The sequence below is a fragment of the Colius striatus genome, chromosome 12 (genome assembly GCF_028858725.1).
Source record: "Colius striatus isolate bColStr4 chromosome 12, bColStr4.1.hap1, whole genome shotgun sequence".
Taxonomy (NCBI): domain Eukaryota; kingdom Metazoa; phylum Chordata; class Aves; order Coliiformes; family Coliidae; genus Colius; species Colius striatus.
In genome coordinates, this window is record NC_084770.1 from 25,124,746 (window position 1) to 25,140,091 (window position 15,346).

At 55.2% G+C, this 15,346-nt stretch overlaps 1 protein-coding gene across 1 annotated transcript; it reads right to left on the minus strand.

The window, feature by feature from the left end:
* Positions 1-3,279: 3,279 nt before the first annotated feature.
* Positions 3,280-11,928, minus strand: DZIP1L (DAZ interacting zinc finger protein 1 like). The gene is made up of 11 exons (XM_062005306.1): positions 11,848-11,928; positions 10,397-10,819; positions 9,695-9,779; positions 8,435-8,559; positions 8,103-8,264; positions 7,739-7,876; positions 6,798-6,828; positions 5,790-5,834; positions 5,244-5,380; positions 3,704-3,896; positions 3,280-3,464 (listed from the first exon to the last, which is right to left on the minus strand). The coding sequence occupies exons 1-11, from the start codon at positions 11,851-11,853 to the stop codon at positions 3,280-3,282; spliced, it is 1,530 nt and encodes a 509-aa protein (XP_061861290.1). The 5' UTR covers positions 11,854-11,928.
* Between the last annotated feature and the right edge of the window lie 3,418 nt (positions 11,929-15,346).

Here is a 15,346-nt window from a genome sequence, read left to right on the forward strand (position 1 = left end):
TAGAAAAGCCAAGAGAAGAGAAGAGGAGAGTAGAGAAGATGAGAAGAAGAGAGGAGAAGAGTAGAGAGAAAAGGAGAGTTGAGAAGTAGACAGGAGAGGAGAGAGGAGCTGAGAAGGAAAGAAGCCAAGAGGAGAGCAGAGAAGCTGAGAACAGGAGAAAGAAGAGATGGAGAGAAGACAAAAGTAGAGAATAAAAGACAGGAGGAGAGGAAGTGGAGAAGCTTCTGCTTTCTGTTCACTTGGTACTTGTTTGCTCTTTTGGGCAGAGTTTTCCTGCCCCATTGGTTTTGGTGTGTGCCAGGGCTGCTGTCTGGCAGGCACACAGGGCAGAGGTGTGTGAACAGAGACAGATTTCCTACCACCTCCCTCCTCCAGCAAGTGGTCTCTACTGCTTCTGTCTGTATTCCTGTTACATCTCTTTTCTCTGCTCTTCAATGAAATGAAAGGAGTTCGCCCTCTCCTAGTCAGCCCTGGTTGGGTCTGCTGCTCCCTGGCATTGAGGGAAGGGCAGAAGCCTGAACCAGCAGTGGGATGGGCTGGAAAAAGAGAAGAGAAACTGAGAACTGACTTGTGTTGCATTTTGCAAAATGCCATAGTTGTAGGGGATTGAAGCTCATACCTGAGCAGCTCCAAATGCTCAAAATACAGAGTTAGGGAAAGGAGCTGAATTGCCACGGAGGAGCCCTGTCAGTGGGGCCAGGCTTGTGTGGTCACCTTCAGAGTGCAAAAGAAATCATCCTTTGGGGTGGGATTTCCACTGACTTACAATGACAGGAGGAGGGAGACAACAGCTTGTTCCCCTGTCTGAGGGCATTCAGGCCAGATTCCTCCAAGAGCAGAGAGCAAGACCTTGTCCATCTCCTTGCACTGGCAAGGAGAGACACAACGAGAAGGAAAGCTGCTTTCTCCCCTTTCTCCCTCTGTTTTCTGGGCTACTGGAAGGATAAAGAAAGCCACATGTGAGCACCAGACTGTGTGTGGTGTGGGGAAGTTGGCCCCAGCCTGTGGGATGCAAAGCCCAGGGAGAGCTGCTGGAGCCCCCAAAGCTGCACTGTCAGACACTGCTATTGCTCACAGGCATGGGGAAGACAGAGCAGGAATCACTCCTTGTCAGACCTCACAGAGTTTATCCTCCTTGATGTAACCCACAGCAGCTGGGCAGGGAGGACCTGACCCCCTGTGCTGTCTGGCAGAGCCCCAGCGTTGAGCTTTGCCCCCAGAAAGGAGCAGTGGGAGGGCAGGAGCAGCCTTGGGGAGCTGCAGAGCAGCTGCTGCCTGTTCCTGGTCTTGTGGCACCATCCAGTGGCTGCTGGCAGAGGATTGTTCCTTCTGCCACAGCTCAGGGACTCCCTGAGTCCTGGGATCCTGGAGCATCATCAGTGGTTGCCCAGGTCCCTGGGGAGGACCTTGAAGCAGAGAGGGACAGAAGTGCCTGCACACAGGAGACCCTCCCACCTTCCCAGTGCTGGCTCTGGGTCTTCCTGGAGTAAAATAGTTTCCAGTTTTAGAAGGGAGGGAGAAAGAAGAGACAGAAAAGAAAGAAGGGGGGGAAAGGGGTGGGGGGAACCCAGAGCCAAAGCAAGCAATTTGCTTGCACCACTGGCACCACTTTAATTACAGCAGCTCTCCCCCAGAAATTGAGGTGATGTTTAAGGCCTGCTTTAGTAATTTAATCATTTTGCTGTTGCATCACTCCAATTATCTCTGGATTTGTTCCAGAGACCTTTTCCCAGCTCCATTCTCTGGCACTCACTCTTTGCCTCCCCATGGGATGAATACTGATTTCTGTCCCCTCCCCAGCACAGAGGGTGAAGGGATGAATATCAGTGGAAGGACACAGACATGGGGATGACAGGGCCAGGTCTCTGCTGCTGGCTGGTTGAGCTCCCTGTGCACAGACTGGGATGGGCAGGAGCAGAGAAGAGGGGTTGTTTTTAACAGGGATTACATCAGAAAATATCCCTGTGGCCATTTGCACAAGACAACTGGGGTTTGCTGATGTGGTGTCATCTGGTTTGGGCTGAGGCTGAGCTCCCAGCTGGGAATTCACCCCACTGAGGGGTCTCCAAGAGCCTCACCAGTACAGATGTGGCTGTGTTTAACCCAGAGAGGGTTAAACAGGGAAGCCCAAGGCAGGGTGATGGCACAGCTGGGTGAGAAGGGAGGGGATCATCAGCCACCCCAGGGCAAGCTGGTCTCTAAAGAGCTTAAACTCACTACACACCTTTTGGAGCCATCCCAAAGCAGCTGTTTCAGGAGGCAAATGTTTTGTGTGGAGGATAAAGCACAGGGGTTCTGCTGCCCCAGCCAGCCCTGGCTGAGTGATGCTCTGGGATATCTGAGGATGCCAGAAGAAACCTCCATCCCCACACTCATCCCAGGCACGTGGCACAGCCCCAACAGCTCTTCTGTGGCCAGGGACACCCCACAGCCACTTGCAAGGTGAGGGGGCTGCTGCTTACAGTTAATGTACAGCTCAGACATACCTCCTGCTCTTCCCAACCCTCTGAGGGGCCATGGGTAGCCCCCACATCATCCTGACACATGGCTTATATCAGCCTGTGCAGCATAGAGCCAACAGTTAAGCTTTCCTCCTTGTGTCTGATGGCCCTTTGGTCCTGTGAGGTTCCCTGTGTCCTCTAGACAGTCTGGTTTCCCTCTGGAAAGGAATTGGGGAAGGGGCTGCAGCACAAGGGTGATGGGGAGGGGCTGAGGGGAGACAGGAGCACTCTCTGCAGGAGACTGTGCTGAGGTGAGGGTCTGCCTCTTCCCCAGCAGTGAATGACAGGACAAGAGGAAAGGGGCTGGAGTTGCCCCAGGGGAGGTTGAGGCTGGAGCTGAGGCAGAACTGTTTCCCTGAGAGGGGTGTCACCCCTGTGCCAGGCTGCCCAGGGAGCTGGCGGAGTGCCCAGCCCTGGAGCTGAGGGCCAGGGGTTAGTGGTGGGCTGGGCAGGGTGAGGGGAGGGCTGGGTCTGCAGCAGCTTCAAGGGCTTTTCCAACCAAAATGATTCTATGGTGAGCACAAGCTCTCAGATCTGACTCTGCTGAGTGGTTTGAGCCAGCCTACACATTCAGGAAGACCCCAGGAATCTCCTTTTCCAAAAACCCCTCTGGGGTGGTGCCACATCAGCCACCCCTTGGCAGCTTCCAAAGGTGCTGGTGTTTGGGCAGCACTCAGCATCCTTGAGGCCAGGTTCCAGCTGAGGGTCCCAGACACTGCCCACCTGCCTGGAAGCTGAAAGGAGGTGCCCAGACTCACCTTCACCGTGGGACAGGTCCTCAGGAGGTGCTGCTGGCTGTGGGGGGCTGCAGGGTGCCACGGTGAGTCCTGGAGGGATGGTGAGTGGAATGGGCTCTGCTCCGAGGAACGGGCTGGGGGATCACTGCGGCTTCAGCCCCTCCTGCAGCTGGCATCACCATGGGCTGTGGCCCACCAAGCAACCTGGGGGTCTTCAGGCTTTGAGCTGGAGAGCAATATGGAGAGCAAGGAGAATCATCACCCACCTCCTGGCAGTCCTGTGGTCTGTCCACACGAGGTCAAAAGGCAGACAGCAATTGCAGACTTGCATCACTCTAAATTGCCCTCTCCTGCCATTTCCCTGGCTCCTGTCTCGCTGTGTAGGGGAATAGCAGCCCGTGGCCATCAGGGAGTGGCCACAGGTCCCCAGGGTTGGTTCCTAGAGAGGACAGAAGGACACCTCACCTGGGATGATGGAGAGCTGTGGAGGCAAAGCAGTGCTGGGCTTCATGCATTGCCTGACTTTCCCCACCACTGCTCTGACCAACTCGTCCCTCAGGTGGAGAAGACCTGGAAATTTCTGAGTCTTCTGTTGCTGCTGAAGCCTGAGCACAGCCTGGAGCCTTTTGTAGGTCCGTGTGGAGATCCCCTTTGCAGCCTAAAGCAGAGCATGGAGGATGGCTGAGGGTTGAAACAAGCCTGTGGCAGTGCTGCTGGTATCTCAGGAGCATCCTCCAAGCCCTGTCAAACCCCACAGAAGCTCTCACCAGCCCTGACACTCATCCTTTTTCCCCAGCACAACATATCCCATGCAAACAGCTCACATTTGCAAAGCCCTCACCTGCTTTGGGAAAGGATTGCTGAAGGGTAAATCCCAGCTATTTGGAGTGATTTTGAGGCTACAGGGTAAGTGCAGCAGCTCAAGGAGGTTTTTGCAACCATGAACAGACCACAACCATGAGCTGGAAACAAGCTGCCCAGGGAGGGTGTGGAGGCTCCTTCTTGGGAGGTTCCCAAACCCACCTGGACACGTTCCTGTGCCCCCTGAGCCAGGGGAACCTGCTTGAGCAGGGGCTGGGGCAGCTCTGCAGGGCCCTTCCAGCCCCCATTTACCATGCTGGGATGCTGTGATCCTGTGAATGTCCTGAGTTTGTGGAGATGCAAAATGATGAGAAGTGAAGGGAGGGTGTGTGCCTGTCAGTTTGGCTTTGGGCACCTCTGCTGCTTTTGACACCACCTCAGTGCTCCCAAACAACACATCAGAGAAAGGAGAGGGCCTTGGACTAGATGACCTCTAAAGGTCCCTTCCAACCCCTACCATTCTATGATTCCATTGCCAGAGCTCTTCTCCCTGTGAGTTGAACCCAGCAGCCCTCCTCAGAAGCACCTCCAGGAAACAACCCACACGAGAAGTCATTCCATGCCTTTGGGAGCTGAAACACAAAGGCTGCCTCACTCAGAGAAGGTGAGTGGCTGGGGCAGGGAGTCCCTGGCAGCCCAGCCTGCTGCCTGCCTGCTCACTGCCCTTGCAGCAGCTCTGTGAGGTGCTAGGTGGTGGTGTTGCATTGCCTGCAGCTCAGGATGCTCGCAGGAGGTGCTGGTTAATATGCTTAGCATGAAAAGGACTTGGGACACTGAAAGTCCCCTTGAAATCCCTGTGACTGGAGCTACTGTGCCCTCAAACACGCCTTTCCCCAGAAAAGAGAGCGCCCTGGGTGATTCAGCAAGTGAAAAGCTGTGTGTGAGAGAGATTTGCTGGGGAGATACTAATAAGCAGCCTCAGAGATGGGAGCACAGCAGCTTATTCCCTGTGCTGCTGTGTGACTCTGACCTTCCCATGAGCCTCTCAGGGAGTGATCACTGCAGATGGGGGTATTTTTTTTGCTGCCTGTTAGAGTTTTGGTTGCTCCCCCACCCCTCAAAATAATCCTTCAGAGCAGTCTTTGTGTCCATGCCCAGCTGAGGGCAGGCACTGCAAATGCTGGCCCTGCAAGGACAGACTCACCCTCTTGACCCCCATGCTCTCCAGCTTTTCCTCCAGCACTTCCTCCAGGATGGGGTGAAACTGCTTCAGGAGGTTTGGGTTCGTCTGCAGAGCTTCCAGCAGCCTGTGCTTCTTGCCCAGGGTGGCTTCTCTCCTGGCTGGAGTAAAGCTGGGTGCTGGTACCAGTGCACTGACTGGAAGGGGGCTGCTGGGGCCTTTCTCCTCTTTGAGGACATGAGCCCCATCAGCTCCAGAGCAAGCAAGGGGTTGCCTCTCTGCAGACAACATTCCTCTACAGAGAGGCAACTGCCTCTTCTGATTGAACTGATTCCTGCCCACAGCTTTCCCAGATGCCACCCACGGACCTGCAGCTGCCTGGGACAGCCCTCCTGGGTGAAGCATTGGTAGCAGCACTGGTCATGTTACTGTCTGACCCTGCACAGCATCAGCCAGCTCACTCACTCTGCCCCCAGCCCATCACCACCAGCTCTCATCCTCACCCCCAGCCCAATGCCATCTTCATGCTGCTGCTTGCAGGACAGGGATGGTCCCAGTTCTGGTACCCACCTGATGACTCTTCATCAGCCACCACTTTGGTCACACCCTGGGTGGCTGCAGGGGAAAAAAGAAGAGCTTGTGAGGATCAAAGAAGAGCCAAGGCCCCAGCACAGACCTATGTGCTGATCACCATCTGGTTTTCCTACTTGGGAAATATGGCCATACCTGTTGCTTTGGGGATCCAAGGTTGGCACCAGCCCTTGGAGAACATCCCTGAGCAAAACCCCAGGACACTTGCCCACCAAGGCCATAGAGTCACAGAATCATTTAGGTTGGAAAAGCCCCTGAAGCTGCTGCAGTCCCAGCCCTGCCCAGCCCAGCACTGACCCACAGCCCTCAGCACCTCAGCTCCACGGCTTTGGGATCCCTCCAGGGCTGGGCACTCCCCCAGCTCCCTGGGCAGCCTGGCACAGGGGCTCACACCCCTCTCAGGGAAACAGTTCTGCCTCAGCTCCAGCCTCAACCTCCCCTGGGGCAACTTGAGCCCTTTTCCTCTTCTCCCATCACTGGAGAGAAGAGCTCACTGCAACCTCCTGTTTCTGAGCAGCAGCCCCTAGCTGTGTTCTGCAGCCGTGCTGGGGGCTTTAGGGAGCTGAGAAGTCTGATTTCTTCTGCTGGCTCTGGATTATAGAAGCCTGCCAGTGATGAAGCCACCACAGCATGCTTCAGCTCCTTGTTTTTATGCAAATAACCAGCAGCATTATTTCTGAGGAGCCAAGGTCATCTGTTTGCTCCCAGCTCTTGATTGAAACCTCATTCCTTTGGGGCATGGCTACAATGCCAAACCCACCCAAGACACCAGCTCCTTTTGTGCCTGTTTTGTGCCAGCTTCAGCAGACAGGCAAGGGACTGGAAAGTGTCCAGTGTGAGAGGACACACAGCCAGCTCCCTGGAGAGGACTCAGTGGCATAGCTTTGTAGAGGGAAATGGAGGAGACATTGTGGTTCTGAAGGGCTGTTAGCTATGGAAACATTCAACTGGACCTAAACAGATCCACTTTAAAAATGCAGTCATGACCTTTGGGTTTGCTTGCAGACACCAGCTTCACCTGGAAAGAAACACACTGGGCATCACTCAAAGCTGTCTGTAACTCTGAGTCAGTTTTCCTCTCCCTGAAGAGTGTCATTAAATGCATCCAGAAAAGGGGCAGAAGAAAACAGCATTCACACACCCTCCCCAAGAGCCTAAGCAAACCATACTTGTAAGGGGTCAGCTTAGGGGCTTTTCCTTCCCATGACATGATCACTAGCACATCAGATGCCACCCTGTTACATTCCACGTGGCATTCAAGGCCCTGACAACAAGTGAAAGATGCTCCAAGTTGTAATGCAAAGCGTTGCTCCAATGACTCACACACCCCCATGGGTTTGTGCCCACATGCCTGGGTAATGCTCCCTGTTTCAGGAGTGCAAGAGGGAGCTGAACAAAGCAAAGCATTACAGAGCAGGCTTCAAATTGGCCTTGGTCTGAACTCAGCCAATACTTTAAGGCTGCTTAGAGTCAAACATCTGGATTCCACTGCTCCTGGGTGAGATCACTTTGTGATCTTGGGCTGTTTACTGGGACAGGTGCTGAGGGCATCTATCTATTGACAGACACGGCCCATAATGACCTTCTGGTCCTGGGATGGGGTGGCATGAGGTGTCCTGTTCTCTTTCTTCAACTGAAAGGGGCAAAAAAGGGAACAAGACAACCTGAGCATGGTAACTATGGGTTTGGAGCCACCTGCTCCCTTCACCAGCAAAGCAGCTCTCTGGATGTTTTTATTCATTAAGGAGATGTCCTCCAAAGGACAGACCTGGCCTTGCAGCTGCCTGTGCTCCACACCAGCAGGAGCCCATTGCTGCCTGAACCCGAGCTGAGAGCAGATGCACACAGAGGTGCCTGGATGTGGCTCCATCTCCACCCCCAACACAGCTGCTGTGATGGGGTGAGGACAGGGGTACCACACTGCTCACCTGCACCGCCGTCCTGCCCTGCTCACCCTGCAGCTCTGCCTGCCTTGCTGCCCACCACTGTGGCTCCTGCCTGTCATCATCACACAGGGTCCCCAGGTTGGACATCACCACCTCTCTGGCATGAAGCTCCTGCAGCTTCTGCAGTGGGGAAAGAAAAGAGATGTGCATCCCACAGGAGGATCCACTTCCCTTCTGGGGAGCCCAGCCTTGGCCAGCCACTGCTTCCAACCCCACAACTCTTATGTGACCCAGGAGCCTGTAACATGAGCACTCTTTGGGCTGGGAAGTTGTGATGCCACCTGGACCAGCCGAGGCTTGGGCATCCCCTTGCCTGCCCTGAGGAGCACAGGGAGTACATGCTCACCTCCTCCATGGCACTGCTCCTGTGGGCCACATCCTTGAAGGCAGTGAGGAGTAGCTTCCTCAGGCCATCCAGCTCTTCATGCAGCTTCATCCTCTCCTCATCTTTCCACCTTTCCAAGTCTCTCCTGCCCTCCTCTTCTCGCTGGCGAGCTCTCTCTGCTTCCTAAAGGGAGAGGGGAAAACAGGGCAGGGGATGTCTCAGCTGCAGAGAAGCACCAGAAACAAACGGGAACCCCACTAGAAAATGTTTTCCAGTGCCTTTTCCACCTGGTGCTTTAAAAACACCTCATGCTTCATCATTCTCCTCCCTCCATTCCTTCTTCCTCCCAGTACCTGTTCCCTGTGCAGCTTCTCAGCCTCCCTCTCAGCTTCCAGCTGCCGCCGTGTCTCCTGCAGCTCGGCCGTCAGCTCCTCCACCTCGGCTTCCATTCGCTCCACCTGCTTCACCTTCCACCTCTCTGCAGAGCTCAGGGAAACAGAGGCACCATGAGCAAGGCTGCCAGCAGCTCCTACCAGGGGGTTGCTTTGGGTTGGGTAGAGAATCCTACTGAAGCATGGGGTGAAAGCACCCCATGGAGGGTTTTGGGGTGCAGAAGCAGGGAGCTGAGCTGCAGGGGGAGCCACGACAAGTGTGGCCACATGGCCTCTGATGGGGTTTTGTTGTTGAACTGGAGAGATTAGTGGCTTGTGGAAGGCCTTGTCAAAGAAGTATTACTGTTGTTAAAGCCCTTGGAGCTCCTGCAGTCCCAGCCCTGCCCAACACTAACCCCTGGCCCTCAGCACCTCAGCTCCAAGGCTTTGGGATCCCCCCAGGGCTGGGCACTGCCCCAGCTCCCTGGGCAGCCTGGCACAGGGGCTGACACCCCTCTCAGGGAAACAGTTCTGCCTCAGCTTCAACCTCCCCTGGGGCAACTTGAGCCCCTTTCCTCTCATAATTCATTACTGGGAAGCAGAAACTGATCCCCACCTCACTACAACCCCCTTTCAGGTAGCTGTAGAGAGTAGGGGCTTTGCTCCCCAGCAGCCAAACTGCCCTGCTTCAGTATTTCGGGCTGCACCAAGGAAGGTGCCTTTGGAGCAGAGGTCAGGTTGTTGGGCTGCATCAGCCCTGGGGTTTCCAGCTGCCAGCAAACAGCAAGAGGAGGTTTTTGTCTGGCCAGGTCCGGGTGAGGCTGTGCCAAGGCTCTGTGCTCTCACACAGCACATTGCACCTGCAGCTTTCCAAGCGTTTTGCAAAGGAGCATCAATTCCTTCCCAAACAAGAGAGAAATGAGGCATGAGGAAGGTGAACCCCTCACCAACTCTACCAAAAACCCTCTCCCAAACTCTGCAGTGTAGCCCCTGGGTGGAGAAGATCCTCAGGGAAGCTCAAGTCACAGAGATGAGCTGTGAACACACATCATCTCCCATTCAACATGCTGCCTGTGCTTGAGGGAAGGGCAGCAACCAGCAAGCACCCAGCCAACACTCACAGAAAGGAGCTCTAAAGAGTCACTTTTAACCTCCTGTGGTCACTTTGGTTTCCAGGATCTACCATCCAGTGGGGATAAACCTGCCTGGGGAAGGGAAGGCAGAAGGTGTCAGAGTGCTCACCCAGGTCGGTGGGCTCAGGGTGCCAGTGCTGCACGTGGGCTTGCAGGAGGGAGCCGTTCAGGAAGGCTTTGTGGCAGAGCTGGCACTGGAGAGAGGGGAAGCATCAAAGGAGAGACTGTGATCTGCAGAAAGGGGCACTCCCCATGTCCCCTGCGAGGCTGGGAAAGCTTTGCTTCTTTCAAGCAAAAAGGGGAGGGCTCAAGGATGTGGCTGTGGTGTTGGAAGCGTGTGGATGGAGGGCATCAGGAGCTGCTCCAGCTCACTTGTTGCTGAGACAGGGTGGGAAGCAGAAAGGGCTGTGATGCTGTGCAGCTCTGCTGAGTAACAACCACCACATACACCCTGTGTGATCAACATTCTCTTCAGCATAAACCCAAAATACAGCCCTGGAGCAGCTACTGGGAAGAAAATTAACTCCATCCCAGCTGAAATCCCTGACACCTTTCACAGAATCATTTGGGTTATTAAAGCCCCTGAAGCTGCTGCAGCCCCAGCCCTGCCCTCACCCTGCCCAGCCCAGCACTGACCCACAGCCCTCAGCACCTCAGCCCCATGGCTTTGGGATCTCTCCAGGGCTGGGCACTCCCCCAGCTCCCTGGGCAGCCTGACACAGGGGCTGACACCCCTCTCAGGGAAACAGTTCTGCCTCAGCTCCAGCCTCAACCTCCCCTGGGGCAACTTGAGGCCACTTCCACCACGTACCTTGCAGTGGGCTCGGGGGCCAGCTTGCAGGAGGAGCTGCTGCGTGGCTATCAGCTTCTTCCAGCCCCTGCTCTCCTCCTTTGCCCCTCGGAGCTGTGCCTCCTGCTCGGCTGCCCGCTGCTGGGTGCGAGCCAGCTCAGCCTGGGCTGCTCCCAGGCGCTGGGCATGCAGGGCCAGGCTGGTGCCCAGGCTCTCCTGGCAGTGCAGCAGGTACTCGATGCTCAGCTGGGCCATGCGAAGCACCTTCAGCAGGATGGGATCCGCTGGCTGCCTGCAGTGTGGGCACCTCTCCCCAGCCAGGTCACAGAAGGTGACACTGGTGATGTGCTCCTGGAGCACGGCCACGTCCACCTCCCGGGCCACCCGCTCCACATCCACGGCCCCGAAGCGACGCCAGTCCACGGCGACCCGGCGGGGCTGGAACTGGAAGGGGGGGATGTCCAAGGGGATGGGGAGTCCTGGGGATGCCCCCAGCATCCTCCCAGCCCCAGGCACAGGCTGGGGCAGCGGGAGGGAAAAGGCTGCAGGAAAGTGCTGGAAGGCAAAAGGGATGTGGTGTGAGGGCAGTGGGTCATAGGATCACACAATGGTGGGGGTTGGAAGGGACCTTTAGAGCTCATCCAGCCCAACCCACTGCAGAAGCAGCTCCCACCTAGATCAGGTCACACAGGAACGTGTCCAGGTGGGTCTTGAAGACCTCCAAGGCAGGAGCCTCCACACCCTCCCTGGGCAGCCTGGGCCAGGGCTCCCTCACAGTAAAATAGTCTTTCCTTGTATTTAAATGGAACTGTTTGTGCTCCAGCTTCTCCCCATCACCCCTTGTCCTGTTGCTGGATACAACAGGAAAAAGGGCTGCCCCAACCTCCTGACACCCACCATTTAGAGACCCATTTAGGGTCAGAGAGTGTCTCAGGGGGCAACAAACAGCAAAGCTCCCTTTTCCCTCTCCATCCACAACTACTCCCTGCTGCTTTGCCACATCCTGACAGTGTGTTCACCCCCTGCTTGTGGGAAGGGAGGCTGCTGAGAAAGCATCACAGTGGAACTCCTTACAGTAACCCATTGAGAGAGAACTTGTGAATCCCCTCCTGAGTAGCTGCCTTAAGGAAACTGAAAGAGGCTGTTTGGAAAACAACACATGGTAAACACTGCCTGTGCTTTATAGGGTTAGACTGGCTTCAGTCTGCTGCCCTCCACGAGGCCATGCTCTGAGTTAAACCCAGACCCTTCCAGAAGTGATGTTCACTCCTTGTCCTAGAATACAAAGCAACAAGTGAACCAATATAGCTCAAATACACAGGTTTACACCTGTGAAATACACCTCTGCTGTTCTTGCTCTCTACTAGGGACTCACTGCTGCCCCATGTTACAGTTCCCCCTCCACTACACCCACCTTCCTCCTCTAACATACCCCCTTTGTTACAACCCCCCTTTGCTGGGAAGCCACTCACCGTCATTCTGGATGCAGACACAGCTCCTGCACAGGCTGGGGGGCCTGGGATGCACAGCAGAGGGGTCAGAGCTGTGTTGTGTGTTGCTGGGTGTCCTGTTTACAGTGACAACCAGCTCTGCTCACGCCTCACCTCCTGCACAGCCCACAGGCACTTCCCAGGAGAGGACAAACAGGTTCAGGCAACCCAGGGAGATGCCAAATAACTGCATGCCTAGTGCAAGAGAGCCAAACTTCCCTAAGCTCCCTTCTGCTAGTCCAGAGGAAGAAGGGTCAGTGCTTATCACTGCCTGTTTGCAGCAGAAACTGTGACTTCAGTCCTCAAAATGTTGTTTGCCAGTGTGAGGCTCCAAAGCTCCCACTTGCCTTTCTGCAAGCCTTGTCCCTGCCAGGGTGAGGGGCTGCCAGGCTGAGCCAGGCAGGTTTTCCAACAGAGAGCCCAGCAGAGACGCCTTTCACAGTACCTGCACATCTCCTAGGATAAAATGATCCCATTCTCATCTTTTTTCAGTGCTGGAGCAATCACAGGGGGTTGCCTGGAGGTCCTTGGGGTTGCACAGGGTGAGGGTGGTTAATGCTGACACTGCAGCCAGTGGTGCTGGGGAGCTCATGAGCATTTCCCAGCCCCTGGGGCTGTTTTCCCACCCCTACTACAGGCTCTTCACTATTGGCATTGCTTCATCTGCATAGTGCTTCTCCTGTCCTTGTAAGGATGCTCTCAGCCTAGGTCAGCAGCATTCAAACCTATTGCAAACTCTGCCAAGTCCTCACTTGGTCTCAGAGAGTCTCCTCTTGCCCTGCATAAGCCACATCTCTATCTCTGCCTCTCTCTAGTCTGCCAGGTCAGCCAGTCAGGCACCTAAATGCTTTCTTACCTGTAGCCCCATCTAGGTGATTTCTGCCCTGGTGAGGCTGTATGTGGAGTGGTATATCCAGTTCTAGGCTTCCCAGTTCAAGAGTGGCAGAGAACTTCTGCAGAGAGCCTACTGGAGAGCTACCAAGATGCTGAGGGGCCTGGAACATCTTGCTTATGAGGAAAAGCTGTGAGCCCTGAGGCTAATTAGCCTGAAGAAGGCTGAAGGTGAACCTCATCAACACTTATAAGCACCTGAAGGGTGGGTGTCAGGAGGATGAGGTGACAAGGATGTGGACAAGGCTCAAAGCCTCAGGGAATGGCTGGGGATCAGTGTGATGTTGTAGTTTGCCATTGCTTCCCTCTAGGGTTTGCTCAGCTTTCATCTTTCATGGTGCCTACCTCAAAACCTGATCAGCACGCTCCTTCCCTTCCAGGCTTGTGTGGCCAGCAAAGGTCAGCAGTGTTGTTGCTGCTGTGATGGATATTCTGGTAGCAGCACTGCAATGTCAAACAACCAGATTGTTTGCAGCAGGCAAAGTGAGCTGAACACACACCTACAGGTATATAGGTGTGAACACAGCCTGACTCAGAGTAGCTGCATGTCATGGAGACCTGCTGGGTAAAGGGGCATGGTCCCTGCAGGAGAGGATTTCTTGCATGCATTAACCACCCCTAACAAGGAAGGGTTTGCAGGGCTTGCTAATTAAAAATCCCCTAATGATGTATTGCTTACCCCAGGGGGTGGGCTGTAAGGCATGACCTCGTTAATATTAACAAGGCTTCTCTCAGCCAAGCCATCTGTGCTTCCTTCACCTGGCTGCAATTGCCTGCTTCAGGTGTGCTGGTGGGCTCTGGGGCCTGCTGGATTTTACAGAAGTCTATATGCAAGGTCTCAGAGAGGGCAATTGTGGCTTCAGGGGGGGGTGTTGGGATGGTAAACTCACTGCATTAGGCAACCTGGGAACACAGCTCTGAAGGTTTATTTCTTCTCTTTGCACTTGCCCAGGAGAGGTCTTCAGCCATCACAAAGCAGTGAAAGTAGTTTGAGTCCCATGCTGTCACATTATGCAACATCAGCTGGCAAAGGCTTCGTCACCCATGAGGGAACTGCTGGTATCCCTTCCCCAGGACTGAGGTTTTGCCCTTGGGGTGAGGAAGGATGCCTTCATCATCCTCAAGGGCTGCAGGTCCACTGCAGAGGTGGCAGCTGGTGCCACCCAGCAGAGCTCAGAGCTGAAGGTGCTCACCTGCACTTCTCCCCTTCCACTGTGCAAAAATGAGCTCTGCCAAAGTGCTGGCGGAGCTGGGGCTAAGGAAGCCTGGTGGGATTTCATCTTCCAGGCTGACACGCTGTGTGTCTGCTGCTCCAGCTCACAGCTGCTGGGCCAGGCTGTTGTGTGGTCCTTCTCCTCTGCAGCCCTCAGCTTTTGGCAGGGAAATGTCTCATCTTTTCCTTCCACCCTGGGGCCCTCCTCACCTTCCTGAGCTCCTCAAGGCTTCTTTACTCCCTGTAAAGACCCAGAGTGCCTCGGGTGCCAGGGTCCCTCTGCTCCCCTGCTGACCTGGGACCCTGCCAACTCTCAGAGATGCTTTACCACGAAGCAGAGAGGTGCCAAGAGACTGAGACTGCTCGTGGCCTGCTTGTGCAGCTTCTCTGCCTCCTCTGGACCCTTCCCAAGAGCAGCCAACACCTCTCTCCATTCCTTTCTCAGCTTCTCCTCTTGCCAAAATGCATTTCCCGGGACTTCTGCCCAGCAGCAGGGACTCGCTCAGGCAGCTGCAGCAGAAAGACCCCGATGCAGGATCCTCCCTGATGCCAACTGTGCTTGCTGCCATCAGCCCTGCATTGCTCAAAGTCCTGCCAGCCAACAACAGGCAGCAGAAAGGAGAAGGAGGGTCAGACCTGAGCTGTGGGGAAGCCTCTGCGTTGATGCAGCAGAGCCTGGTGAAACGTTTGTCAGCTGAGCTCATCTGCAAAGGGAGCTCGAGCCTCTGCCTGTCCCCCAGCCCATGGACACAGCCATTCCTGTGCCCTGGAGAGCTGAGATGTGGGGCAGAAAAAGATAAACACTCACTTGTAGGAGAGAGAAACCAAAGAGAGAACAGGAGCAATGCATGTGGGTGACGAGAGGTGACCGGCAGCAGCCAGAGGCTGCCCGAAGCCTTGTGGGAAATAGGGAGGACTCTATGGGCTTTCCACTCCTCCCCTGCATCCCCTCAGCCCAGGAAAGTTAAAGTCATGGAGGAAAAGCAGCTCCTGATGCCACAGGAGCAGGGAGCAAAGCTAAAGCGGCACGGACATCGCCAGGATGGGAAACTCACAGCCCTGGGCAGAGCAGGAGAGCTTCAGCCTGGGAAAGGGAAGGGTGGAACGTGCAGAAACCTTCCCCCTGAAGGATCCTGCTGCCATTTCTAGCTGCAGTCACCGGGCTGTGGGTTGCAGCATGCTCATGAGCTGCTGTGTTTACAGAAGATAGCATTGTGCAGATGGCAAACACGCTGTGACGGGCGACCCGGCCGCCCCCGCCTTTCTGCTCCCCGCTTGAAAACAGCTGCTCAGACAGACTCGGGAGAGGAGATTGAAAGCTGGGCTTCTCCTCAGGGAGCTGGGTGGATTGGCATTACCCCGAGGAACAGGAAAAAA